Source organism: Furipterus horrens, unplaced genomic scaffold (genome assembly GCF_987537825.1).
Source record: "Furipterus horrens unplaced genomic scaffold, mFurHor1.1.pri manual_scaffold_11, whole genome shotgun sequence".
Lineage (NCBI taxonomy): Eukaryota > Metazoa > Chordata > Mammalia > Chiroptera > Furipteridae > Furipterus > Furipterus horrens.
Genome location: NW_028327181.1, coordinates 78,165,737 through 78,192,160, shown reverse-complemented (window position 1 = coordinate 78,192,160; position 26,424 = coordinate 78,165,737). Strand labels below are relative to the sequence as shown.

Below are 26,424 nucleotides of genomic sequence, written 5' to 3'. Positions count from 1 at the left end.
GGGACAGCCCAGCACCCAAGAGCAGCAATTTATGGTACAAGAAGCTGACACAGCATGGTGGGCACAGGGGGAGAAGAAATGTGAGGACTGCCGAGTGGACAAAGCAGAGAGCACCAGAAGAGGCCGGAGCTGAGATAAGGACCTTGCAGGGACAGCTGGCACCTGCGTAGGCAGAACTGCATACTCTTGATTACTGAGGCACTATACCTGAATTCTCGGGTAACTTTTAATCTTATAACAGCCTTGTGACACAATAAGTCTCACTTTTACACATCAGGAAACGGAGGCTGAGGCGCAGATTTGCCCAGGGTCACATGCCAGCCAGGACCAAGATGGGCCCCCTGGCTCTAGGCAAGGTGGTTTCTCTGGGAGCCTGCAGGCAGGGAGGGAGAAGGGCAGTGGCCTGGCCTTTCCTGGGATCTGACTCAGTGCTGCCCCTGGTGAGTGCGGCAAGGCAGAGGGGGTATGTGAGTGCAACAGTGATTCCAGAGATGCCTCAGTGACCAGGAAGCCGAGACCCCACCCTCAGGCCCCATCAGACCTGGAACCCCAGAAACAGCCAGGGCCTGCTGCGGGCATTGCTGGGTCTCTCCTACCTCCTCCCAAACCCTGGACTGGACACCTCAACTTGACCTTCCTTCACAGGAAGCCTGGCAGGGGTAGTGGAGCATTCTTCTCTAACCAGTCATCAGCTCAGCTGAACCATTCAGGAAAATGTGTGTGTGTGTTGGGAGGGCAGGTGGGGGCAGGAACTAAGTCCCCATTGGCTCCAGGGTGTGAGAGGATGTGTTGTGTATCTGGCCACGTGCATCTGGCCACAGTGGTGGCTCATTCCTTCCCCACCTGCACAGTGCTCCCCTCCCCTTCCCTCAAGAGGCCGGGCTGGAGGGGTTGCTTTGTTCCTTTTGAGTTCTTGATATTAACTGGCTCAAATTACAAAAGTCCCCAAGGAGGCTCTGAAGGGAGGGAGAGAACCTGGGAGAAGTGGCAGTTCACTGCCAGCATCCACCATTCCCACCTGCCACCCACTCCCCAAGTACATGAGGAAAATGGTCCCAGACCCTTTAAATAATTCCCCAAAACTGTGACAAGAGAGCAGGCAGATGAAGGGGCTCTTGCACCTTAACCCTGGTGACAAGGCTGCTCTGGCCTCCAAACTGCCCAGAGCCCTGGCCCTCACCCGCCAGGTCTGAGGCTCCTGTTCTAGACCATGCCCCTGGCTAGGCAGGGGACAGCAGAGCTCCTCTTCCAGGAGGCAGGGACGCCATGTAAACACCAGCAGGACAGACCCCACTTGCCTCAGTGGCTGAGCCCCAGAGTCTAGATGCTTGACTCCACAAGCTGCTCATGGCAGTCACTCCCAGGCACAGCAAAACTTAGCAGCTTGAGGCCAGAAGCTGCCATGGGAGGAAGCTTCTTCCTCACACTGCTTGAGGCCAGTCCTCTGTGGGCAGCCCGCCGAGCCCCGTCTCCAGCTCTGAGGGCTGTGGTGACAGAACCCTGGCCCGCAGGGTGGCAAGAGGACATGATTATGCTCAGGCTCCCAGTTCTCCGATGCGTTGCCGCAGGTGAAAGGCAAACTCAAACATGGTGGCTGCGAGGCTCTGGTGGATGAGGTACCGGGGCAGGCGGCCCTGGGGAAAGCGGGAGTTAGTTCCAGGACGGCTTGCCCTCAGCAGGGACTCCTCCCTCAACAACTGGCACCTGCAGGCAGTGCTCCAGGCCAGAATGCAGGTGCAGCTCTGGAATGCAGCCCAGGCCACCCTCTCCCCCTCACCTTTGGTAGGAAGAACATACTGTGCCCAGGCCTTGGCACCAGCCACACAAACAGACCTGGGAGGGGCTAGGTTGGCAGCCAGCCGCCCCTCCTCAGGGCCTCAGGAGTCAGAGGTATGAAATGAGAGGCACGGGCCCTCCAGTAACTGAAAGCAACAAGATCATGTGGACCCTGCCCCAAATATGAGGGTAAGAAAGGAGGTGGGGAGTAGGGGAGGCTCCGAGGAGCGTAGTGAGTCCCCAATGTCACATGGCAGAGCTCCCTCCACTCCGAGCCTGCCTTGCAGCCTCAGCACCCTCACCTTGAGATCTGTATTAAGGATCCAGATGAAGGTGCAGACACGGGGATTACTGGCTGACTTGAGCACGATGAAGCCCCCAGGACCATTCTCTCCCCTAAGAAGAGAGGCACCAATGGAGTGACCTTGGAGCCTGACTCGCCCCCTCCATTCTTGGCTCATCTTAGATATGGGTGGAAGAAAGAAGGGAGCTGCTGGTCTAGCGATTGCCATCCTACCTGAGCAGGGCCCAGAGGCTACAGTTCTCCATCCCCACCCACACCATGTGATGCTCAAACACTCCCTAGGGAGTTTGCACCTGCGCGCGTTCATGCACACCACATGTGCACACACGTGTGCACAGACACCCAGGGAGCTCACCACCTTCCCAGCCCTCAACTACTCTGTCCAGAGATTCTAGGTCAGTTCTAGCTGTGAGGGGTGGGCTATGGGCTGGGCAGGCACTTCTCACCCCTGCCCAACTCAGGTGGCAGTGCAGTGCTGGTGGCCTCCAGGAGGGGGCGCCTCTCAGGAGGCTGTCTAGTTCACATGCTGACCCCATTAAATTTGCCTACAGCTTCACTGAGCTTTCTTAAGCCCACTCTGTAGATAAGGAAGTTGGCACCCAGAGAGGAAGCAAGTTTGCCCATCGCCCAGTAAGTCTGGTGGTGCCAATACCAGAGCCCCAGTCTGATACCCAAAGGACAGTGTTCACTAAGAACCCCAGGAAGGAAGGGAAGGGGTGGGGTATCTGGGAGGAGGCCGGCTGCAGCACTGGAGTCTAGGATTAGACAGAAGGAGAACAGCAGGGTGCGTGGAAAAGGCAGAAGGAAAAGTGTAACTCTTCTTCCTCTGGTGGGACTTTCAAGCGCTCCAGGAGAAAGGCAAGGTAGCAGGACAGGGAGAGGAGGGGGGGAAGGGAACTCAAGTCTCCTGATTGGGTCGCCTGGGGCTGGCCCTATCCCCAGTATACTCCTGAAGCTGCCCTCCAGAGTGGGTGGTGTGGGTCCAGACATTATTCCCCCAGTCTCCAGCACACAGAGCAGCTGATTAGCAGGATTAGGGGCTGGGAAGGGCAAAGCCTGGTGGGACATGGGACAGGAAGGTGGCCTCAGCAGGAGAAAGTCCTCAGCTGTACATACTGTACCCTGCCCTGTCCTCAGAGCCACCCAGGAGGGGCTGGCTGGGAGGACCCTGGGCAAGGCAAGGCTCACCTGACGTATTTGTGTGTTGGGGGCTTGGCACAGTGGGTGGTGGCAATGCCTGATGACAGGTACTTGTCTTTGCGTCGCTCGATGCGCCGGACATTCACAAAGTCCCTGGGAGGGGGAAGGGTTAGGTCCAGGGGCTATCAAGCCCAAGATGCAGGGCAGGAGGCCTGCCTGAGAGAAGGGGTGTGGTGGCTACTCACCTTGGGGAGACCACCCCCGCTGCAGCCCCTGCAGACACGTCATAGGAAACGAGGGTGTTGTCTTCCACCCGATGCAGGATCTGCAGGCCATGAGGGGGGCTGTGAGGTGCGGCCAATGCCAGGAGAGCTGAGCACCTCAGGAAACCCCGGCCCAGCCCGCTCCCTGCGCAGGCCCCTTTACTAACAGCCGCTCCCACCCACGGGACCTGGGCCGGGCGCCCTGCCCAGTTTCCCAGCCCTCTCTGGGAAACACTGGTGCCACCATCCCCTTCTACAGATGGGAACCCGAGGCACAGAACAGTTCAATGATATGACCCAGGTCCTCTGAGGGTAACCGGTCATACTGGGGCATAACTGCCCCAACCTGCCATGCCACTTGGCCTCTGTTCCGAGAGGTGGCCAGGCCGGGCCTCCTGGCGAGGCTCACCTGGCAGGCGGTGACTGTCTTGTTCCACAGCACCATCCTCTCGGGCTGCAGGATCACTTCCTGGTACACCAGCTCCGCAGGACAGGGCAGGAAGGCCTGGGACAGGGCAGGCAGACGGCTGGGTAGGTGCCAGCTGTGCTCGGGCCCACAGTCCTTCCCTCTTGGTGGGGAGAAACCTGCCAGAGGGCCCTGCAGCCCCTATCTCAAGTCCCAAATGGGGCAGGAGGCTCCGGGACACTTCAGAACACCCAATTCCCTTACCCACCTTCAGGATGAACGTCTTGCCATGAAAGGGAACCTCGATGGTGTATACAGTGTCCCCATATTCCTGTGGGAGGGACAGAAGGGTGACAGGGAGGTGGGTGGGCATGGGGGGTGGGATGATGGCTCAGGAATGGGTGACAAGTACTTTAGGGTTTTTTAAAAAATATTTTATTTATTTATTTAGAGAGAGGGGAAGAGAAAGAGAGGGAGAGAAACATCAACGTGTGAAAGACACATCAATCGGTTGCCTCCCGCACTCCCTCAACTGGGGACCTGGCCCACAATCCAGGCATGTGCCCTGACCAGGAATCAAACCAGCAACCCTTTGGTTCGTAGGCCAGTGCTCAATCCATTGAACCACACCAGCTTTAGGTTTTTAAACAACTCAGGGCAGAAAACTCCAGGAGTCTGGGGATATTTGAGCAGCTGTTAAAAAAACATGGTTCTGACAAATGCCGGGCAGCAAGGAGAGAACGGCTTTTGCTATCAAGTTAAAAGACAGGGGCACAGCTGTGGCTGCAGCCACGAAGAACTGTGTCTCCAGATCAACAAGGGCTGCCAGAGGAACTGGCCAGAGAAAGGGACGGGAATGTTTCCCCTCTGTTTTCCCAGCTCTGTGCCATCTTTTTAGATAATGTTGTTCTGATCATGAAACAAAACACTGAGCACAGGGTAGAAGCCTGGCTTCCCCTTCAAAGCTAAGCCTAGGAAGCAAAGCAGCAGGGAGATGAGGGTGGGGGGACGAGTAGTGGGGGCAAAGGGGAGGGGCAGTGGAAACATCCAATCCAGCCTGACCTCCTGCCAAGAGGTCAACCCCAGGGCCCAGCCCCTCCTCCTCCGGCAGGGATATGGTTCCAACCCACGTAATCCTTGGGCATTTCTCAGGCCTCAGAAAAGGGAGCAAAAACTCCCAGTACACGTGGGTGGGTCAGGTGGGAGAGAGATTTCTTACATTATTCTTCTCAAACTTCCAGTTCTCCTCCTGGGCCAAGATCTGGTCCACCACAGCCGTGGCCTCCTTCCCCTGGCGGATGTACTCCCGCTCCTGGCCGGGGATGGGAGGCAGAAGCGGATCAGCCTGGGGCCTGCACCCCACTTTGTTCGTGGCTGCTTCTTTCTCTGGACGCTCTGCACACCTCTCATGGAAGCCTGAGGGGTTCTGGGGCCCGGAGCTGTGGCTGCTCCCCCACTGGCTCCCAGGCATGAGGCAGCCCAGTGGGCCTGCCAGACAGTAGGGTGGACACTCAAAAAGGCACTGACTGGCATTCAAGCTGCTGAGGTCTTACCTTCTGCTGGGAAGCCCTGCCTACCCTGGCCGAGCGCAGCGCTGGCCCTTCTCTGTGGTGCTCACTCTAAAGGTAGGGTGGGCGTGGGCAGCCAAATACCTGGGCAGAGAAGCTTTTCTTCCCAACAAGTTCTTCATCTGATTCATTGTCAGACCCTGCAGAGAACAAACACAGATGACAATGGGAGGAGGTGGGGAGGAAGTGGAGTTCAGACACAAATGCAGGATGTGGGGGTAGACGTGTGTGTGGGAGAGGGTTGCTGGCTTTCCTCAGGGAGACCATAGAAGGAACAGAAAGAACAAACCTAGCCTACCCCACTCCTCAGAGCCCCTCCCTGACGGTAGTTCCCCCAAACACCAGCCCTCACCTGCAAAGGATTCTGGGGGTGAATAGAACTGGCCCTCGGACAGAGCTCCAGAGAAGAGTAGGGGTCCACGGGCGACAGCAGCCTGAGCAGCAAGATACCCTGGGAGAGCAGACATGGGCAGCCATTGTCCAAAACCAAGGACAGTTGAGCAGCCTGGCGTCCCCGGTCCCCCAGCTCCCTCTTAGACTCCTGGAAGCTACTCAGGTTGGCAAAATGGCTCAGTACTGGCTCTCAGGCCTGAAATTCTCCTCTCTTCAGGCTGGGATGACTCCCATTGCCCCCCTTCCCCCTGGCACTCACATCGCTCCTCCTCAGCCTCCTGGGGTAGGACTTTGAAGTCAAGGAACCAGGTCTCCAACCAGGCAAGGACAAAGGAGACGATGGGAAGCAGGTAGCCAAATGCCCCTTTGCTGAGCAGCTGTGGAGAGGTGGGGAACTGAGCTCCATGGCAGGGGGTCACCCCAAACCCAGAGCAGAGTCCCCTCCTGGGACTACCAACTCTGGCATATACCCAACTCCTGGTACTAGCTGCTTGGGGACCCTCTGTGGCATATGCCTCTGAGATGAATTAATGAATTCTGCAGTAGAATAAACTGAGGTTAGGCTGGAGGAAGAACATTCTGTTCTTAGGGTTGTAGGGGGACAAATGGGGGAAGCCAGTGAAGATTTCTCAGAATATCAAAGGAGGAGATACCTGCTCACCCCAACCCAGACACCCAAAACCAGAGAAATGGTCCCTTCTTAGGAGGAGCCAATCCCTCAGGTCAGATGCCCACCACACCACCCAGACCCTGAGCCACTGACCTCAGAGAGGATGACCTTGACAATGAGGAAGGCACTGGACACCAGCGTGGTCACCTGCCCAGGGGAAGAGAGGCAGGGGAGAGGGAAAACAGATGCTGGGGAGTGAGTCCTCCTCCTTCTGGTCCCTTGCACCAGCCCCACCAGGGCCCAGAGCTGCCCGGCAAGTGGCGTCTTACCGCAATCACCCACCAGTGCTGGAGCCGCAGCACCGCGTAGCCCAGGAGCAGTCCAGAGAAGCGGAAGAAGGCCAGGACCTGGGGGTGGTGGGGATGCCATCACAGACAAGCCCAAGTCCCCGACCCCTGCTGAAGGCTCACCTCCCTGTCCAGTCCTGCTCCCCCAGGCCCCTCCACATGGGTGTGCATGCCTTGCGAGAGAACAGCTGAGTCAGTGTCTCTTTAGAGATGATTTGGATGTGACCATCTTGGACCCAGGTTTTGTCTTCCCCCTCCCACTGGGGGCTCTCTGAAGGTGCAACCTCATTGAGGAACCCTTTTAAAAACTGAGGGCTCCCTGATCAGGTTAGAATGTGTGTTGCAGAAAGAAGAGAGTCTAGCCAGTCCTGTCCCCGCTCGCTCTGCTCCCGGGACCCAAAAGCCACTCACAAAGATGTCAAAGAAGGAAGTTTTGAAGTTGTAGTGGATGATCTCCTGCTCCAGGCTCTTCCGGATGCCTGTGTTGGTCTGGAAGAGGAAGATACAAGCAGCTCTCAGGGAGAACCCAGTCCCTGGGCTGCCCTCGCCTCCCAGAATGGGGAGGAGACAGGGGCAGGGTGGGACCTTGAAGAGAGGCTGCAGATGCTAAGCCACCACCCAAGGGGGTTCCGGAGCACCACGGGAGCTCAGCCAGAGGTCTGGGACCCCAGCACTAATGCCATCCCGCTAAGGACCCAAGCAGCCCAGCAAGCAGGGCTGCAGCTCTGACACTGGCGGGCACGCCGCCCTGGCAGGGTCACGCTCAGTGGGCCTCAGGGCTGTGCCGGGGAGGGACTGGGCCATGTGCTGGGAGGAGGGGCCAGCAGGCAGGGTGCTTGGGAGCCTGCTTCATGTAATTTCATCTCCCTCCCACCACGTCAGTGCTCCATCTTCGCAGTCAACCATCCATCTGGGGTGATGGGGGCTGGGGGTGGGCAGTGGTATCAGTGGAGCCCCAGGTGGCAAATCAATTGATTAGGTTTGTGCTTAATGGGCAAAATCCATCACGCCGCTGGAGAGGATGGCATGGAGAGCAGCAGGCTTTCACTGCCCCTGTTCCTGCCCTAGCCACCCACACACTTTCAATAGGACCCATGAGACCGTGGCTAGGGAGAAAGGGGACTTGGATAGATGCCGAGAGCCAGACTGCAGCCTGAGGGGGAAGACCCTTCACGACCACCTAGACTGGGGCTTCGAATCTCTGGCAGATAATCTGAGGTGAGTGGGGGTGGTGGGGGTGGTTAAAGATACAGATGTTCAGACCCCTGAGTCTGAATCTTAGGGTAAGCTGAACATCTGGAATCCTTATAAAGCTTCCTAGTGATTCTGATGCTGACACAGGGAGCCAGGAGTCTGGATAGCCTCCCACTGACGCTAGAACCACCGGCACATCCCAACCACATGCCTCCCACTGACGCTAGAACCACTGGCACATCCCAACCACATGCTTCCCACTGACGCTAGAACCACCGGCACATCCCAACCACATGCCTCAACCACAAGACCACCCTGAGCCCTGTAAAGTTCAATGCCCCCATGTCCTGGCCTGACACCCCACCCCACCCAGGCCCAGGTCCTCTTCCTCAGGCTCCTTCTTCTTGGGCCCCACAGATCCTCCCAGCCCTAACAGTCACTGTTCTTCACAGCTTTCCTCCACCTTTTCTCTGGATAGAGAACTGTCCCTCTGCCTGGCACCTGCCTGCACCGACAGCATCAGGGCTCAGGAGGGCTGGGTTACAGGCCTCGCCTTGCTGGTCTCTGGCAGCAAGACCTTATAACTGCTGGGGCCCTTGTAGCCACTGGGCCATACAGTCTCTTAGAAACCAAAAATATATGTACTCCAAACTATGAAAATAAAACTACAAAATTGAAAACTAATAAAACTTAAATTAAGTGTCTACCACATGGAACATTCTATTAACGCAATTAATTGCTAAATCTAGCATTCTGAAATTTTTCATTGCATTTAAAAACAATTTGGAGGTTAGGTTTTCTCTCTCTGTAAGGATTCCCAAGTATGCCTGATGAATGCTGAGCTATCACAGCCAATACAGCCAGATAATTTCAAAAGTCAAATTATCAAAATATTTTCAACTCTTTTCTGGCAAGAAAATACACATTGAATGAAGGATGTGGGTGAAAGTCAGTGCTTGCTTTGATGCTGGATAGGACCTTCAAAAGGAAGATCACTAAGACCTTGGTGGCTCTTTGAACTGCCCTGAACCTTGCTGGGCCTCAGCTTTTTCATCGGTCAGATGGTCCCTGAAGTCCCCTGTGGCCGTGGCTCTATCAAGCGGAAGGTGCCAGCTCATCTCTGTGCACAAAGGGCAGTCACCCTCAGAACCCAAGTTGCCCTCCAGTTCAACATGACCAGAATCACACTTCCTTCTTCACCCCCAAGCCTGCCCCTTCCCTAGACTCCTCGCTTCTATCAACAAAGTCATTCTTTTCCAGTCAACTCGAGCTTGAGATCTGGAGGAAGGACATCTGCATTCCACAACTCTGACCCACTTTGCAGAAGGAAAATGAAGGGAGGCTCACAAAGGCTGAGTCCCTTGCTGAGGTCACAGTTCATATGAAGGAGGAGCTGGGACAGGACCAAGTGCGGGATGCGTGTCTCCCGCAGCTCCTGTAGCTCCCGCCTCTAGGATCAGGTCCAGCTTTGCCCTGTCAGCGCCTAGAGACCAGGCTCTCCCACCAGCTGGCCCAGCGCTGAATGGGAGAGGGGTGCCGACTCAACATTGGGAGGTGGCTTCATGTCCAGGCTGCAAGGTGACATCTCACCAAACCCTGAGACTGAACTGGGGCAATGGGGGAGCACTGGAGAGTATCCAAAATGGAAAGGGAGAGCTGGGAGACACTGAGAGCTGGGAGTTCTCACTGGTTTGCTCCCCACTGTACCCTCTGCTTTTAGCACAGTGCCAGGGACACAGCAGCAGCTCAAAAAATGTTTGCTGAATGAATGAATAAATGAAGCCAGAGAGCAACACAGGGCAGAAAGAAGGCAAAGGTTTCAATAGTTCAACCAGAGCTGGTTGGGGTCTCTCCTTTCACAGAAATCAAGTGTGAACTCTGGAACAAGAAGCGGGTCCAAAGGTGCCTCCACGCTTGCTGAGAGGCCTGAGACAAATGACGCAACCCCTCTGCGCTGTTCTCCCCCGTCTTCACTTTGCCCTCCCCTATGGCAGATGGCGTCACTGAGGCCAGAGGTCCCCCCTCCCATCCAGCTTGTGCTCCCAGCCTCCAGCCCACTCACGTTCAGCTCAATGATCCAGAGCAGGGAGATGAAGAGCAGGTCGAAGGTGACAAAGAGACAGAAGGTACGGCGGACGTCAGAGATGGCCTGGCGCTTCTCAGGAGGTGGCAGGAGGAAGTGTGACGCGAGGCTCTGCTTGTGGGACAGCGATGAGCTGAGGGAGGCCACGGCGGGCAGGCTGTGCTCCAAGTCACAGGCCGCATCCCCGGATACTTTGTTCATCCTGGTGGGCTCCCACCTCCAGGCAGGGCGGGCGGGGCCTCAGAGGCACAGCTGGGGGGAGAGGCAGGTGGCTGGGTTACCGCAAGCACGTTAGGGTCCTGAAGGTCCAGTTAACCTCCTTCACTCCTCCACACACAGCCCCTCCAATCCCACAGCCCAAATTCCCTCCCGCGGCCTAACTTCAGGCTGGAGGGTTTTGAGCATCCCTCTCACTCTGTCTTCCTTCCTCACCAACCCCAGCAAAGCCCAGGGCCCCACAGTTCGCCCTCGGAGGGCTTTGGGGGTCCTCCCTGGTGCCTGGGGGCACAGCCTGCTTCAGGCCACATCCAGCCCTGTGGTTTGGCCTCTGGTCCTGTCAACAGTCTCTCGCCTGCCCCCACCCCCAGGAGCAGAGGGCCTCCAGCTCTGTTCTTTGTTTTCCAAGCACAAAGCCACCCTCCCTCCCAGTAGCCAGCCCTACCCTCCCACCCCCTAATCCATGGCAACTGAGAGGGACTTCCTAGAGCAGTGTCTCTCAGTGCTCTGCACTGGGACAGCTGGGACAGTGGGTGTAGAGGAAGGACATCTTGGTCCCTTCTCCCTAACTCCGCTCCCACCACCCCGACCTGAGGCCCAATCATTGTGTCTCCCGACTGGACACTACAACTTGACTGGACACTACAACTTGCTCCTAACGGGCGGCTCCGGGCTGCCTCTCTCGCCCCACAACAACCACTTCTTCACACGACAGCCAGAGAAGGCCTTTCAAAACGCCTATCGGATCCTGCATTCCCCGCTTACAACCCTCCAAAGGCTCCCACTGGTCCTCGATAACAGCACCCAGGCCCCGGGTAGGGGTGGGGGGGTCTGCCATGCACCCTTCAGGAGGCCTCACTGTCTCACTACCACTGCCACTCTAGTCTGCTTTCAGGTCCCCTGATGTGGCAGCCTAGTCCTACCTGGAGGCCTTGGACCTAGCTCTTTCTTGCTGCTGCTGTTGTTCTTCCCAGCCCTTTCAAATAACAATTGAAAAGCCTTCCCACCTTGGCTAGCCAGCTCAGTTGGTTAAGCTTCATCCCATATTCCAAGGTTGCAGGTTCCATCCCCTATCAGGGACATACAAGAAGCAACCAATAAAAGCATATAAGAGTAGAAGAAGAAATCAATGTTCCTCTCTCTCTGTCTCCCTTTCTTCCTCTCTTTAAAATAAAGTTTTTAAAAAAATCCCTCTCCTCAGAGCCTCCCACCCTCCTGTCCCCAGTCACGGTGTCATGTATATACATTCTGCAGTAAACTCATCATTATCTGAAATGACCTTATTTATTGTTCTGCAAACTCCATGAGTGCAGGGCCTTCACTTGACTTGGACACTGCTGTCTCTTAGGGCCTAGCACAATGCCTGGCACCTAATAAATGCTTAATGATTGATTGTTGCATAAATGGATGATCCAGAGAGTCTCCCGGCCCTCAGCAACATGCTACGCAGCAGAGAGGACCAGAGCCAACCTCAAAGAACATAAGAACTGGCCACTGCCGAAGGCTGGCCCAGAGCACCACGGCCCATAGAACACTGTGGCCATGTCCTTGTTTCACGCCACACAGGGCAGGGTGGTTCTTCCTCTTCTACCAATGAGAGAGCCAATGCTCAGAGAGGTGAATGGACTTAACCGTGCAACTATGAGGCTAAAATTCTCATGAACCCCAGAGACAAACGGGGCCCTGGGGCACCCTCTCCCGGGGGCACAGCCTTTGCAGCCCCCAGGCCTAAGATCTCTGCTCCACCAATTTGCTTTAAGGGGCCCTAAGAGGCCCTGTCTTCTGGGTGAAGGAAGGAAGGGTTCAGTCTAGAGCCAGAGAGGAGCTGACTCAGTATAGTGGGGCCTGAGCTTCTGGGACATGAGCAAGGGTCTCCCCGAGTCTTCTCATCAGCCAGCACCAGGGGACACATGTGAGGGCCAGTGGAAGGGGAGCCCTAAATCTTTGTCTTTGACCCCGGGAAGGCATGATCTAACCAGTCTCCCTCCTGATTTGATGTTTCCTCTAAACCTTTGTTATACATACTACCTGCCATAGTACCTTCAATCTACTGGGTCTGCCACAAGCCCCCAGTTTGTGGCTGACAGAAAGAGCTAAGCAAAGCAGCTCATCCCTCCCTCTGCCTCTGCACAAGCCCCAGTGAGGGTCTCAGCAGAGGCACCGGTCCGAGGCCACCCCCCAATACCACACTCCTGGGGTCCCCATAACAAGCTCATCTGGAGGGTACTGAAGGAAAGCTGAGCCCAGCTCTGAAGGAGACAGTCAAAGGAGGGATGTGACAGGCTGCTGGCAATGGGACCCCCTGACATCTATCAGCTGAACCTGGCGCCAGACAGCACACGCTCAGCGCATCGCTCACTGTGACAGGGCCGCAGCTCCAGGCAGGGTGACTTTTCCTTGTCTCTAATGGCCTTCTTGTCTCCTGCCAGACCTGCCTTCATCTCTCCCCTTTCCTGTCTGTCTCACAAACTACCTTTCTATCTTTTCTTTGTAAGTGTCTTTGTACCCCGCCTCCTTGCCCAGAGGTTGTCGCTCCTCTCTGGTGTCCCTCCCCATCTCTTTCACCTTTTTCTCCCCCCCCATCAGCCCAGTCTCTCTCTCCCCTTCTCCAGTTTTATCCTGTGTTTCCCTCTCCTTGTCCTCTCTACCTGCCTTCGCTCTCTCTTTTTCTCTCTCCCACTTCCCTACCTCACTGCAGGGCTCCATGGCTTCCCTATTCCCAGTCTGCTCCCATGTCTGTCTGTCTTTCCCACTGGCTTTCTCCCTCTCTCCCTGGGGACAGGACTTGTGTGGCAGCAGCTTGGGTGTGAGACACACTCTGAGTGGCAATAGCACTGATACTCACACGCCCAGACATCCCTGATGAAGTGAGATACACAGATGGGGCTGAGAGCAGAGGTGTTGGGAAGCCTGGGGACTCCAGACGCAAGGGTGTGCGGGAGCCAAACACAGGGGCTCTGAAGCAGGGGTGGAGGTGGGTGGCCAGAGTCAGGGGGGAGTTCTATATCTCCTTCCTCCATGAAGGCAGCTCAGAGTCCAAATAAGTGAGAGTTCGTGGTAGAATGAGCACCAGTCAGGAGTTAAGACCCAAGTCCCAGTCTTGGGGCTATCACTAATCCTGAGCTAACTTTGGGCAAGCTCTTCTCACTAAGAAAAAAAAGAAATCAGTGGTTCTTTAAGCAAGAGAAACTTAAAAAGACAAAATAAAATTAAACCTTACTTGGAACCCAATACAGAAAACAGATAAAAATGGGACTGTTATGGGTCCTGTCCCAGAAGGTGGTCACAGAGACCCGCACCGGTCAGACTTTCTATAAACTCTGGGGTCCCCCCTGAGGCACCTCCTTAGCACACTCACCTCAGATGACTTCAAAAGGCCTTTGAGCACCCTCAGACCACCTGTCAGTCTAAGAGGTGAAAACCACCTTGGCCTGGAACCACCCTTAGCGGTCCCCGAAGCACTTGTTCTCTGGCCCCTGGCCTCGAGGGCAGCAAGCGGCAGTGCCAGCAGAACAGCCAGGCTTGGCCTCAGTGCCACCACGCCCACTCTCCTGATGAGGGGAAGGCAGGCACGAGTGCTGTGAGGCTGGAGACAGCAGGGCTGCCACCCGCCCCGTGGGAGCAGCACCTCCCTCCAGCCTACTGCCTGCTGTCACGCCCCCCGCCCCCCAAGCACCTTCACAGGTGTTGGAAGTGCAATGGCATGAGTGGCGTGAAGGAGCCCGCTCGCGTTGGCTGCAGACTTGACATTCAACATGTTTGCAGAAGCTAAGTTGCTAAGGCTTAGGGAGAAGAGGAAGGAGGGAGGCAGGAAATTGGTGGTTTTATCATCCTAGGTTGGAAGGGAAAGAGGGGTGGGGAGGAAGAGGCAAGTCAGATCTCTGGGCACCGCAGAAAGCGAAGCAAAGGGCCCTACACCCTCTCCCAGGCCCCCAGGAACATCAAGTACCGCCACTTGCAGCAGGAGCTTTGGGTGGGGTCCAGGATTCACAGCAGACAACAGCAGGCAGCTGATATCGCAGAAAGAGAATTGGATGCTGAAATCAGGTTCAAGTCTCAGTCAGCCTTTAACTAGCTGTGATCTGGGGCAAATATCACCACTCTGAGATATGGTGTCTTCAGTTGCATTAAATAAAGGCAACAATAAAATACAGTAAGTTCTCACTTAACATCTTTGAGAGGTTCTGTGACTTTAATTGAAACCGTGCATAATGAAACTAATTTTACCACAAGCTAACTGATATAAACAAGAATTAAGTTCCTACGGCAACGTTATAAGGAAATGATATTGAACCAAACAATGTGTATTTGAGGACCTGCCATACTTGATGCCACAGAACTGTACATTTAAAAATGGTTAAGCCCTAGCTGGTGTGAATTAGTGGATTCAGTGATGGCTTGTGAACCAAAGGGTTGCTGGTTCAATTCCTAGTCAGGGCACATGCTTGGGCTGCGGGCCAGGTCCCAGGTTGGGACGCACAAGAGGCAACTACGCACTGATGTTTCTCTCCTTCTCTTCTCTCTAGAAAATAAATAAAATCTTTTTAAAAATGGTTAAAATGGTAAGTGTATATTTTACCCCAATAAAAAAGGCAACAACAATTGTTACCTCCTGGGGCTGACATCTATATGGCATGTGCTCTGAGACGGAACATGTAGCTGGCAAGGGTGTCTAGGTGAGAGGGAAATTAAGAGTGTGTGTGTGAGGGTGGGCTTATTACACTACAGTGACACGTAATAAAATCACTTGAGCTCTTAATTCACCTGTCGGGTGACCCAGAGCAAGCTCTCTGAGCCTTAGTCTAGGTTCCCACATTTCTATACAAAAAGGGCCAAGATATTCCAGCTCTAGGCAAAAGTGAATTCCCATCTGGCGGGGTGGGGGTAGGAAGTAGGAGGCTGGCTGTCCTGGCTCCCTGCACAGGCTCTTGGGGAGAGTGCCAGGACTGACCTCTGCCCACTGGTGCCTGGCCCCACTGCAGTTCCAAGCTCCGGTCCCCCCTCTCAGCCACCCTCAGGCCCCGATTTCTACAGTTCTTAGGTGGCAGGGGTACAGAAGGGGTCCTTGCCAGGCTTCAGTCACACCCCAGGCTAGAAGTTCCAGCCATCTCTCTGCAGCTCAACACCCCATTTGCCTGTAGCTCCTGGCCAGTGTTTCCTGGCCAAGGCAAGTCAGCAATTTAAACAATGTCTCTTATTGTGCGAGCCTCAGAGGCTACCTCAGGAAACTGGGGATACCTGTCTCGATCCTGGGCCGTCTGGGGCATCTGAGGAGAGAGCAATGCACGGCAAGTACGTGGAATAGTGCTGGCACTAGAGTGAGCGGTCAACAGACACTCACCGTGGCCACCTCTGCGTCTTTTCTCCCTTTGCGCCTCCCAACCTCCTCCAAAGGGCTGGGTCAAGCTGTACAAGTTCCAGCTCCTTTGTTCCACAGAGCTGTGCTCTGCGACCCTGGGGTAGGGGAACAAGTCTCACCTACATCCAGAAATAATCCACACTCTGGGCAGTCTGGCTTCTTCAGACCTTCTGGAGTCAAGGAGACAGTGGACACAGACTCTCAGCACCTGCCCGCTCTGCATCCCCAAAGTGCCCCAGGGGCTTCCCCTCATGGTCCTTCACTCAGCACAAAATCAGGAGGAATCATTGAAGCTGAGAAAAACTAGACTCCAAGCCAAAAGGTTCAAACCCTGGATTCCCATCTTACCAATTACTGAATTCCCTGTGCCTCCATTTTCTCCCCTGTAAACTGGGGATGACAACAGCACTCACTCCTTGCGGGTATTATAAGGACCGATGACTTCTCAACACAATGGCCTAGGACAGTCCCTGACACAGAATGACCGCTGAGTAAGGGTTAGCTAGCACGAGAGCCAGGCCTCTTCTCTGGAGGAAGACAGAGTCTTGAGCTCTGACCGTCTCTGTGAGATGATTTCCAGCCAGGGCTGAAGTGTTCTGTGAAAGTCCAGGCTAGTGGTGAATTCACAGATGGGCAGAAGCTCTGGGTGTGGAAGGGGTTGGCCTTGGCCCTGTCCTGCTGTTGGCAGCCTGAGAGGGAGCTGGTTCAGGGAGGGAGCGGAGCAGACCGAACAGGCCTGCAGACCATCCAGACAGGCCAGCCCAGAAGAAACAAATCCAGCTGGCAGTGGCCTGCATGGCACCCTGCAGACACCCTCTCCTTTACTCATCTCATCCCCCCCAGGAGCTGTGGAGATGAGGAGGGCGGTGGAGGAGAGTGATGCTCAGAGAGGTCTGCCCACTCTCCCAGCCAGGGTAGGGCGGAGCTGAGCCCAGAGGTATGCAGGTTTCCCTCTGTGCTGGACTGGGAGCCCCAAACCCAAATGTAGCTGCCTGCTTCCAGAGCATCTGCTGGCCAGGGAGCAGGTGTCAAAGATCCCAGAGAGGTTAATGGCAACCCAGCCAGGGCCTATCTTCCACATCCAAACCATCAGCAAATCCTGTTTGCTCTTCTTTCAAAATCCAGCTAGCATCTGCCCACTGCTTACCACGTCCACCACCACCATGCTGCCTGAGGCCTCACCTCTCACGGGCTACAGCTTCCTACCTCCTGCCCTTGTCCTACGTCTGTTCTGAACACAGCAGCCAGAGCAATTTGGGAAAAGTCAGAACCAATGCCCCAAACCTCCAGAGGCTTCCAGCTCACCCAGAGTAAAGACCTAAGTACCCACCCTGGCCTCCAAGGCCCTTCTTCCTCTGACCTCTTTCCCTTAAACCTTCTGCTGCAGCCACACAAGTCCCTCCCCTTTTGGTTCCCTGGACACATCAAGCATATTTCCACCCCAGGGACCTTGTACCTACTGTCCTCGGTCTAGAGCTACCCCCCCAGGACTCTGCATTGTTCCCATCCTGCATTCTGGTTTCTATGTATATGTCACCTTGGTGAGGCCTTCCTTGAACTCCCTATTAGCCCCACCCTTCATCCACTTACCCTGCTTATTCTCACTCCACAGAACTTATCACCCTGACATATATGTTTAGCGGTCTGTTTACTGCCTGTCTTCTCCCACTGGAATGTAAACTTCATGCCCACTGCTGTGTGCCCAGGACCCAGAACAGCACGAGGCTCATAGCAGATATTCAGGAAGTGTGTTGAAGGACTATTTACACCCTTCTCTACTGGTGTACGTACACACTCACACCCTGCCAGGTCCAGACCACCTCTCCTGGAGCTGGATTCTGCCCTCTTATGGTGTCTTGCCCAGCCCAAAGCCCAGACACCCCCTCCACTAGCTGGCAAGGGGAACTGGTTTCCTGGATACCCTCAGGCAGGTTGGCTGCTCCCCTCCCCTTCCTAGCCTGGACTTGCAAGGAGAGGAGTGGAGGTGAGTTAAACACCACGGAGAGCAAAGGTCAAGGAGGAAGGATTCAGCAAGACCCCAGTAGTCCTCTCTTGCTTTGGGGGTTGGGGGAAGGTAATACCTCTCCCCCAATACTTTCCTGATCACTAACTGCTCCCAGGACAGTGCATGGCTGGTCTTCCTTCTGCACCTCTACTCCCCCAGTTCCCTCATTCTGGATGACTTCCTCCCCCTGGGGGATAATTCTGATTGAAGAGAACAGTTCAAATGTCACCTCCTGGGCAAAGTTTTCCCTCGCCCTCCAGGTTTCCCCAACCCCAGATCTCAGGACTCTGACTCAGCATTTCCCTTACACACAGACTTGAGTATCAAAGTCATGTCTCCTCGAGTCCGTGAGGCCCAGGTCACACTATCTGGTCACTGTATATGTCCAGTAATTTTACTGGTCTGTGGATCCATAATGCCCACCCTGAAACAGGAGAAAGGACATGACTCAAAAACTCAAGGCCACTCTGCAGTACACTGCGTGCCCTTGACCAAGTCACTCTCTGAGCCTCAGTCTCCTCATCTATAAAAGGGGGAGAGTACAGTGCCCACTTCACAGAGCTACTGAGAGGATCATAAATAGCACACAAAGTGCCTATGCCTAATTAACAGTAGCTATTACTACTATTAGGGGCCATGGGAACAGTGCTAGAGGCAGGGTCCTAGGCCAAGCCTGTCCAGTACATAGCACTTTGCCCAAACTGAGGGTGCCATCAGTACTGCTGGGTGGAAGGATGGGCTCTGATCTCAGGGAGCTGACCTAGGATGGCACATATTAGATTCTCCTGTAATTCAAGGCTCCGTGGCCGAAGCCATTAGCCTTGCCACAGTTGGCTGCCTGGCCCTACTCTGCCCCACTCACAGAGGGCTTAGGAATTTTCCTGGACAAGGAGTTCAAAGAGAGGACACAGGAGCAGAGACAAATGAGAATGCAAAGCCGAAGCCAGGCTCCGTTTCTCCCTTCCTTCTGGGGAGATGGGAAGAGAGAGTCAAGCCCAAACAGAAACTATATTCATCACTATATCTTCCCCTCCCCAGCCTGGGAGGTTCTGACAGTACAGTTTACTGGAAAACCCTAACAAAGTGAGACACACTCAGCCCTCCCACCCCCTCCACATGCTAGGCCCTATTAAATGTCAGGATGCTCGCAGCACTGTGATTCTATGAGCCTGGCCTACTCAGGGGCTGGTGAGTCAGGCCCCACCCCGCCCCTCAGTGCTGTTGAGTAAAGCCTGCGGTTAATGATATCAAGTTCTCAAGGTCAGTCTGGAAAAGGCCAGTCATCTTCCTGGAGAGATCTCAGGCTTACTAGCCCACTCAAGGGAGGCCCCCTGCAGTGTCAGGGGTGGTTCAGCTCAGATTCTCCCAGCCCTGATGGGACCAAAGCCAGGATTAGGCACTTCTCAGTCAGAAACAGTTCACAACTGGGATATGCAATTGGTGAGATGGGATGTCCTTCTTGTCTCACTGATGTGGCTGCTGTCCCTTTAGGGGCTAGGACTCAGGCATTTTCAGGACACAGCTATGGAGGTGGAGTCAGGAGACAGTTTTTAAGTTGCTGCTGAGTGACTTTGACCTTACTTGCCAAATCTCAGCTTCTTCATCTATGAAATGGAACCAATAATCTCTGCCACTCAGTGAAACCAGTATGAGCTGTGAAATGTACAGGATGTTTGATCTTACCTGCACGAGTCTATGTATATGAGAGCTCAACCACAGAGAGAATTACAACTATATCTCAAAACAAATAACAATCGAAACTGTCATAAAATCGAGCTGTATGGAAGTCTGACAACCAAGGATTTAAAGAAGCCACATTCATCTAGACGGGCAGGAGAGGCAGAGATGGGCACAAAGGTGCGGAGACACAATGTGGTATGGAGAGGTGGTGATGGCAGAACCTGTGATCTCACATTCACGTGTGGTGGATAAAATCCAGGAGGGACACCTGGGGAGCAAGTGATCCCAGGTGATCCCAGCCCCAGACCAGACCACATGGCTCAGGGGTCCAGCACTGGGAAGATAAATGCCCATATCTCCTAGCTGTAAAAAACTAGTGGAGGTTGGGGCAGCAGAAGAAATTGCCAGATCTTCAGGAGAGTCTGCTTAAAGGGCCTACATGTACTTAGAATGTATTCAAATTCACCCACTCTGGGATTCACCACCAGGGTAATAGCTGGAAGGGCGCCAGTTGTATACGGGAAGTGGGTGAAGTAACTAGAAATTGTGCAAGTGCCAGGCAAACCTCCAGAAGCCAAGCAGCAGCATTGTCCCCTCTCTGAATCCTCCCCCACACAGAGCCACAAAGCAGTGAAGTGGGTTGCCATGCCCTGGCAAGTGCCTAAGGCTCCACCCTACACAATTTACACGTGCCTTTCTAAGACAGGGAATCAAAGCAGCTCTATCTAATACACAGAAACAAATACAGGGAGGTGGCCAAATGGAGACAAAGAAATATGGCCCAAATGAAAGAACAGAACAAAACCCCACAAAAAGAACTAAATGGAAATAACCAACCTATCAGATGCAGAGTTCAAAACACTGGTGATCAGGATGCTCAAAGAACTCATTGAGTATGGCAAAAAACATAAGGCAAGAAATGAAGTTTACACTAAGTGAAATAAAGACAAATCTACAGGGAACCAACAGAGCAGAGGATGAAGCCAAGAATCAAATCAATTATTTGGAACACAAGGAAGGAAAAAGCATTCAATCAGAACAGCAGAAAGAACCCTGGCTGTTGTGACTTAGTGGATTGAGCTCCGGCCTGTGAATCAAAAGGTCGCTGATTCGATTCCCAGTCAGGGCACGTGCCTGGGTTGCACAGGCCAGGTCTCCAGTTGGGGGGTGGCATGAGAAGCAACTAGTCGATGTTTCTCTCACATGTTTCTCTCCCACTCTTTCCTACTCCCTTCCCCTGTCTCTAAAAGTAAATAAATAATATCTTTAAAGACTCCCCAAAGCAACAAAACTCTTCTAAAAAAACAGCAGGACAAAAAAAGAATTTAAAAAAATGAGGACAGGGTAAGGAGCCTCTGGGACAACTTTAAACATACCAACATCCAATCAGAGGGGTGCCAGAGGAGAAGAGAAAGAGCAAGAAAATGAAAACTTTTTTGAAAAAATAATGAAAGAAAACTCCACTAATTTGGTGAAGGAAATACATGTACAAGTCCAGGTAGCACAGAAAGTCCCAAACAAGTTAGACCCAAAGAGGACCACACCAAGACACATCATAATTAAAATGCCAAAAGTGAAAGATAAAGAGAGAATCTTAAAAGCAGAAAGAGAAAAGAAGAGAGTTACCTACAGAGGAGTTCCCATATAATTATCATCCAAATCCTCAAAAGAAACTTTGCAGGCAAGAAGGAACTGGCAAAAACTATTCAAAGTGATGAAAAGCAAGGACCTACAACCAAGATTACTCTATCCAGCAAAGCTATTACTTACAATGGAAGGGCAAATAAAATGCTTCCTAGACAAGGTAAAGCTAAAGGAGTTCATCATCACTGAGCCATTATTATATGAAACATTAAAGGAACTTATTTAAAAAAAAGAAGATAAAAACTATGAACATTAAAAAGGCAACAAATTCACAACTATCAACAACTGAATCTAAAAAAAACTAAGCAAACAATGAGAACAGGAACAGAATCATAGATATGAAAATCATTTGAAAGGTTACCATCTGGGAGGGTGAAGGGGGAAGATGGGGGAAAAGGTACAGGGATTAAGAAGCATAATTGGTGGGTATAAAATAGACAGAGGGATATTAAGAACAGTATTGGAGATGGAGAAGCCAAATAAGTTATATGCCTGAAACATGGACATGTATTAAGGGGGAACTGCTGGAGGGAAGGCAGGTAAGGAGTGGAGGGGGGCAAAGGTAGAAAAATTGGGACAGCTCTAATAGCATAATCAATAAAATATATTTAAACTTTTTTATTTTTATTGTATTTTTCCCCATTACCATTTATCACCCTCACAAGGGGAGACCCCCCAAAAAGAACTTATTTATAAAAAACTGTATTTATTCTTACATGTTTAAACTTCAGTCACTTTCAAAGTGTTCTCCATTGTATATAATACACCTATAGAGATGTTTTTCCCATTGCTCAAAACCGTTTCTTAACTCATTGATTTTGATGCCTTTTAGTGCTTCTGCCGTTTTTTTGTTTCACCTCTTCTACGTCAGCAAAACATTTCCCTTTAAGGACTTTTTTTCATCCAGGGAAACAAAACAAAACAAAAAAAGTTGCTCCGGTGAGATCAGGTGAATAGGGAGGATGAGCACGGGTATCATGCCATTTTTGGTAAAAAAAACTGCTGAACACTCAATGCGATGTGGGCAGGTGCGCTGGTAAATCACCCATCATGAAATGGGCAAACACACTGAAAGAGCCTTCAAAAAAAATTCGCTGAAGCTGAACACAGCCTCTTGCAACAATGCCAGCCGGTACGTTGATAGAGGTGGGTTCCTGGAACACTCACCTAGAAGGGGAAGCCTGTACTACAAGGGGCCCGCTCTCCAGAAGATCATTCCTGGGTTTGTATAACTCCCGCCCCCAGAAGAGAGCTCTATTTAATGTAGCACACATATGCTAGAGCCAACGACGTGCCCAACACTGTGCTAGTCCCTGGGAACACTCAGCAGCTCTCAGTCTTGTAAGGGAGGCTGACAGATAAATAATAAATGGTGCTACGCTGTGATCAGTGCTTTCAGGGAGGAATGAACAAAAAGGACTGTGGGCCCCAGAGAAAGGAGCATCTGATGCGGGCTGGCGTGCATAAGGTTGAGGTTAGTCACTTGAAGATTCTATGCATCTATCCCTGGAGGCAAGGAGGATGAGCATTCCAGGCAGGCAAAACAGCATGAGCAAAGGCCCAGCCTCTGATCTAAAGCATGCACCCAGCCCACAGGCTGATCCTATCCCAGGCGTCTTGCCCCCAAACACTTGGTCCCAGGCCTCTGGACCACCCCAGGGCATGGTCCCTGCAGGCTCCTAACTCAAGGGCACTTCCTCGCAGCCAAGGGAGGAAAGGAATCCCCAATCTCAGCAGAGGCTGCCTCTGCCCTCCTGCCCACTCAGGCCTCTCGCTGCAACAAGAGCTCAGTTCAGAGCTCAGTTCAGAGAACCCAGCCCTCCATTCTCAAGTCCACCAGTCTCCACCGCCCTCTGGTAAACTCATCCTCCTGTACTAAGACCCCCTCATTAAATGTCGGCAGTTCTAGGAAGCCATCCTCAGCTTTTCTCTGCCTTTGGTTCCCAGAGTTCTATACACATTTCTTTAGAATTACAGTCGTCCCTTTCTATATCGCGGTTCAATTATCACAGCCTCACTGTATCACGGGATTTTAAAAAATATTACATTTAATTATTTATCACGGATTTTTCGCTATATCGTGGGATTTTGCGGTACTATATACGTATGTTGTTAAAGTTACATAGGTTTAAGAGTGTAGAATATGTTTAAGAACATAAGTAGTGTTTATAAAAGTGTGGGAAAGGTTAATAAGTTAGTGGGAAAGGTTAATAAGGGCCTGGGAATAGTTTATAAGTGTGTGGGAAGGGTTTATAAAGCCTTAAAATATATATAAATACTAAAATAAATGTAAGGTTCCTACTTCACGGATTTTCACCTATCACAGGGGGGTCTAGAATGTAATATCTGCGATAAGTGAGGGAATACTGTACTGCTTGTCATGTAACATTCACCCGTTTTCAAATTCACTTACTGAGCAGACATCGGATCTGGGTCTTTTTCTCTCTTAAATCCTCACTTGATAAATCCAGATCCTGCCCCTAGTGCCCTCCACCACAGCATTTTACTATACTTATTGACAAAAAGCTAGGCTTTTAGGCTCTAGGACAGAATAAGTAAACCACATCAACTGTCCTTAGGCGGCTTATGAAATTAAAAGTTATAACCACTGCTCTATATTATTTTTTAAATTTTAATTAATTTAAAATTATTTTTTAAATTGTTGTTCTATTACAGTTGTCCCATTTCCCCCCAGTTGCTCCCCACTGTCCTGCCCACCCACCTTCTCCCACAGTCAATCCCTGCCCTGTTGTTCATGTCCATGGGTCATTTATACTAGTTCCTTGACTTAGATCCTTCCCTTTCTTTCCCCTCTTCTCTCACTACCCACTCCCCTCTGGTCACTGTCAGTCTGTCCCTTGTTTCCATGCCTCTGGTTCTACTTTGCTTCCTTGTTTGTTTTGTTCACTAGGTTCCTGTATTAGGTGAGATCATATGGTATAAAAATATGGAACGCTTCATGAAAATCTGCGTGTCATCTTTGCACAGGGGCCATGCTAATTTTCTCTGTATTGTTCCAATTTTAGTATATGTGCTGCCAAATGAGCACTCTCTATTATTCTTATATAAACAAGAATAGCACTGACTGGTGTGGCTCAGTGGATTAAGTGCAGACCTGCCAGCCAAAGGGTCACCAGTTCAATTCCCCAGTCAGGGCACATGCCTGGGTTGCAGGCCAGGTCCTCCTCAGTTTGGGATGTGTGGGAGGCAACCACATACTAACACTTCTCTTCTTCTCTTTCTGCCTCCCTTCCCCTCTCTTTGAAAATAAATAAATAAAATATTAAAAAAGAAAGATTTCTAAAAAAAAAACAAACCAGAAAGAATAGGTAACATTTATTTATTGAGCACTCATGTGCTCCCTGTTTTAAGCCCTATATACACAATATTTCACTTAATCCTCAATAATTCTATGGTAGGCAGGTTACTATCTCTGTTTTACAGATTAGGAAACTGAGGCATTGACTCTATCAAGGTCACAAAACAGTATCAGAACCCAGAAAGCCTGATTCAGGAGTCTGCATTTTCAACCACTATGCTATTATGGACAAGGTCCTGCAGCGACATAAAGGAGCAATATTTAGCTTTGGCTGTTGGGGGAAAGGTGATCCAGAGGCAGTGCTACCTGAGCAGAGCACTGAAGGACAAGTAGAAGGTAGGCTGGCAGATAAAAGGAGAAGGGCCTTTCTAGGTAGAGGGACTGGTGTGTGCAAAGGTATAGCAACAAAATAGCAAGGTGTGGGCAAACGTTTTCTGCAGGGTCATATTTTTGCACATTAGGGTGCACATAAGAGACTCAGATCAGAGAGCTCTGTAAATTGTGCTAGGAATTCAGTCTTTCCCACAGTTAATGGAAAGCTATCAAAGGGTTTTAAGCAAGGCAGTGACACTATGAGACTTGTGTTTTAAAAGTATCACCAGAGTTAGTTAGGAGATTGAGTGCAGGCAGCCAGGATCAGAAGCTTCCAGAAGCATCTGCAATCATCTGGTGAGAATCACATCAATGAAGGTGGTAACAGAAGAGAAGGAAGTTAGCTGGGCTAGGTTTCCTCTTAGATGTTGGAATTGAAAGAGAAACTATCATAATGCCTGGGTTCTTCTCTGGGATGGGGTGTGGCAGGGACAGAATGAGTCTGCAGGGGAAAAGACCCGTTCAAACACGGTGAGCTCCAGCTGAAGTGGAGCTGTCCAACTAGTAGGTAGGTGGATGGTCAAGTCTGGGGCTCAGGGAGGGGCAGCGCTTAAGTTGTAGAGCTAGGCACATTTCGAATATTTAAGTGGTGTAAAGCTGAAGCCCAGGGAATAGATGAGACCATCCAAATTCAGTGTACAAAGTGAGGGGTTGGAGCAGAGAAGAGTGTAAAACAATACTTTCACTATTAGAGCAGCAGAAAGAAAATAAGGAGATGCTGACGCGGAGGCACCCCCCAAAATGGGAGGAAGGCAGTTATCAGTTATGTCAGAAATAAGTGTCACTAGTGTTATGCACCAACCTCTAAGAACTCAAGACAGGCCCTGACTGCCGTGGCTCAGTGGACTGAGCCCTGGCCTGCGAACCAAAAGGTCGCTGGTTCGATTCCCAGTCAGGGCAAATGCCTGGGTTGCGGGCCAGGATCCCAGTTGGAGGCGCGGGAGAGGCAACCACACAATGATGTTTCTTCCCCTCTCCCCTCTTTCTCCTTCCTCTTCCCCTCTCAAAAAAAAAAAAAAGACCTCAAGACAGACCCTTTAAAGGGCCCTTTTAATGTCAATTAGAAAGTCATTCCAAAGAAAGTTGAAGGAAACCGGATCTCAATGAGACGCAGATCTACCGAAACAGATATTTCTTTCCTCATTAGGAAACCATTACCCCGCTCCCTGTCCAACTCCTGCCTTTATTACCGAGATACCAACCCCGATACCAACCCCTCGCCTCTCCCCTCACAGTGACCAGGGAGCCTCAGGAAGGCGACTCGGGCTGCCCTCTCGGGTGGGCGTGCCGCAGAGGGTCAGGGACACCCTACCCCGCGCGTGACAGAGCTAGGCCGAGCAGAGGAAGGAGGCGGAACCCGGGACGCGGGGGGTGTGGGGAGGGTCGGACGGAACCAAGAACGGACACCGGGCGAGCAGGCGGGATCCGCGAGCAAGATACAACCCTCGTGGCACTACCCGGTCCCGGTGACTGCTGCTGGACCCACCTGCTGCATGTCAGCCACGGACCTGGATCCTCTGCCCTGCAGCCGCAGCCGGCTCCTCTGCCCCTGCAGCGCCTCCGAGCGGAAGGGGATCTTACGGCGGCGCCACTTCCGTCGCTGAGTCCGCCCCGGAGACAGGGACGTGTGTTAGGCCGAAGCCCCGCCCCTTCGTACTCAGTCTCCGCCCCCACGCCCTCCCGCCCACCCCCAACGGGGGCCGGAATTGGGGGCTGCAGTTTAAGTTAAGGAGTTAAAGAATGCC

The 26,424-nt window shown here is 52.2% G+C and overlaps 1 protein-coding gene and 1 non-coding gene across 3 annotated transcripts; both read right to left on the bottom strand.

Moving 5' to 3' along the window:
* Positions 1 to 208: 208 nt before the first annotated feature.
* Positions 209 to 26,285, bottom strand: STARD3 (StAR related lipid transfer domain containing 3). 2 transcript variants are annotated; one of them, XM_090257441.1, is made up of 15 exons: positions 26,166 to 26,284; positions 10,064 to 10,336; positions 7,219 to 7,296; positions 6,790 to 6,867; positions 6,614 to 6,667; positions 6,110 to 6,227; positions 5,810 to 5,908; positions 5,542 to 5,597; positions 5,109 to 5,201; positions 4,158 to 4,220; positions 3,893 to 3,988; positions 3,466 to 3,545; positions 3,269 to 3,373; positions 2,079 to 2,172; positions 1,469 to 1,634 (listed from the first exon to the last, which is right to left on the bottom strand). In XM_090257441.1, the coding sequence occupies exons 2-15, from the start codon at positions 10,283 to 10,285 to the stop codon at positions 1,536 to 1,538; spliced, it is 1,335 nt and encodes a 444-aa protein (XP_090113567.1). In that variant the 5' UTR covers positions 10,286 to 10,336; positions 26,166 to 26,284; the 3' UTR covers positions 1,469 to 1,535. The 2 variants fall into 2 exon arrangements, with proteins under 2 accessions (XP_090113566.1, XP_090113567.1); XM_090257440.1 differs by lacking the exon at positions 2,079 to 2,172 and having other exon boundaries at positions 209 to 1,634; positions 26,166 to 26,285.
* On the bottom strand, positions 23,930 to 24,037 carry LOC149998384 (U6 spliceosomal RNA). The gene has a single exon (XR_016507370.1). It is a non-coding gene; the product is annotated as a U6 spliceosomal RNA (small nuclear RNA).
* Positions 26,286 to 26,424: the final 139 nt, after the last annotated feature.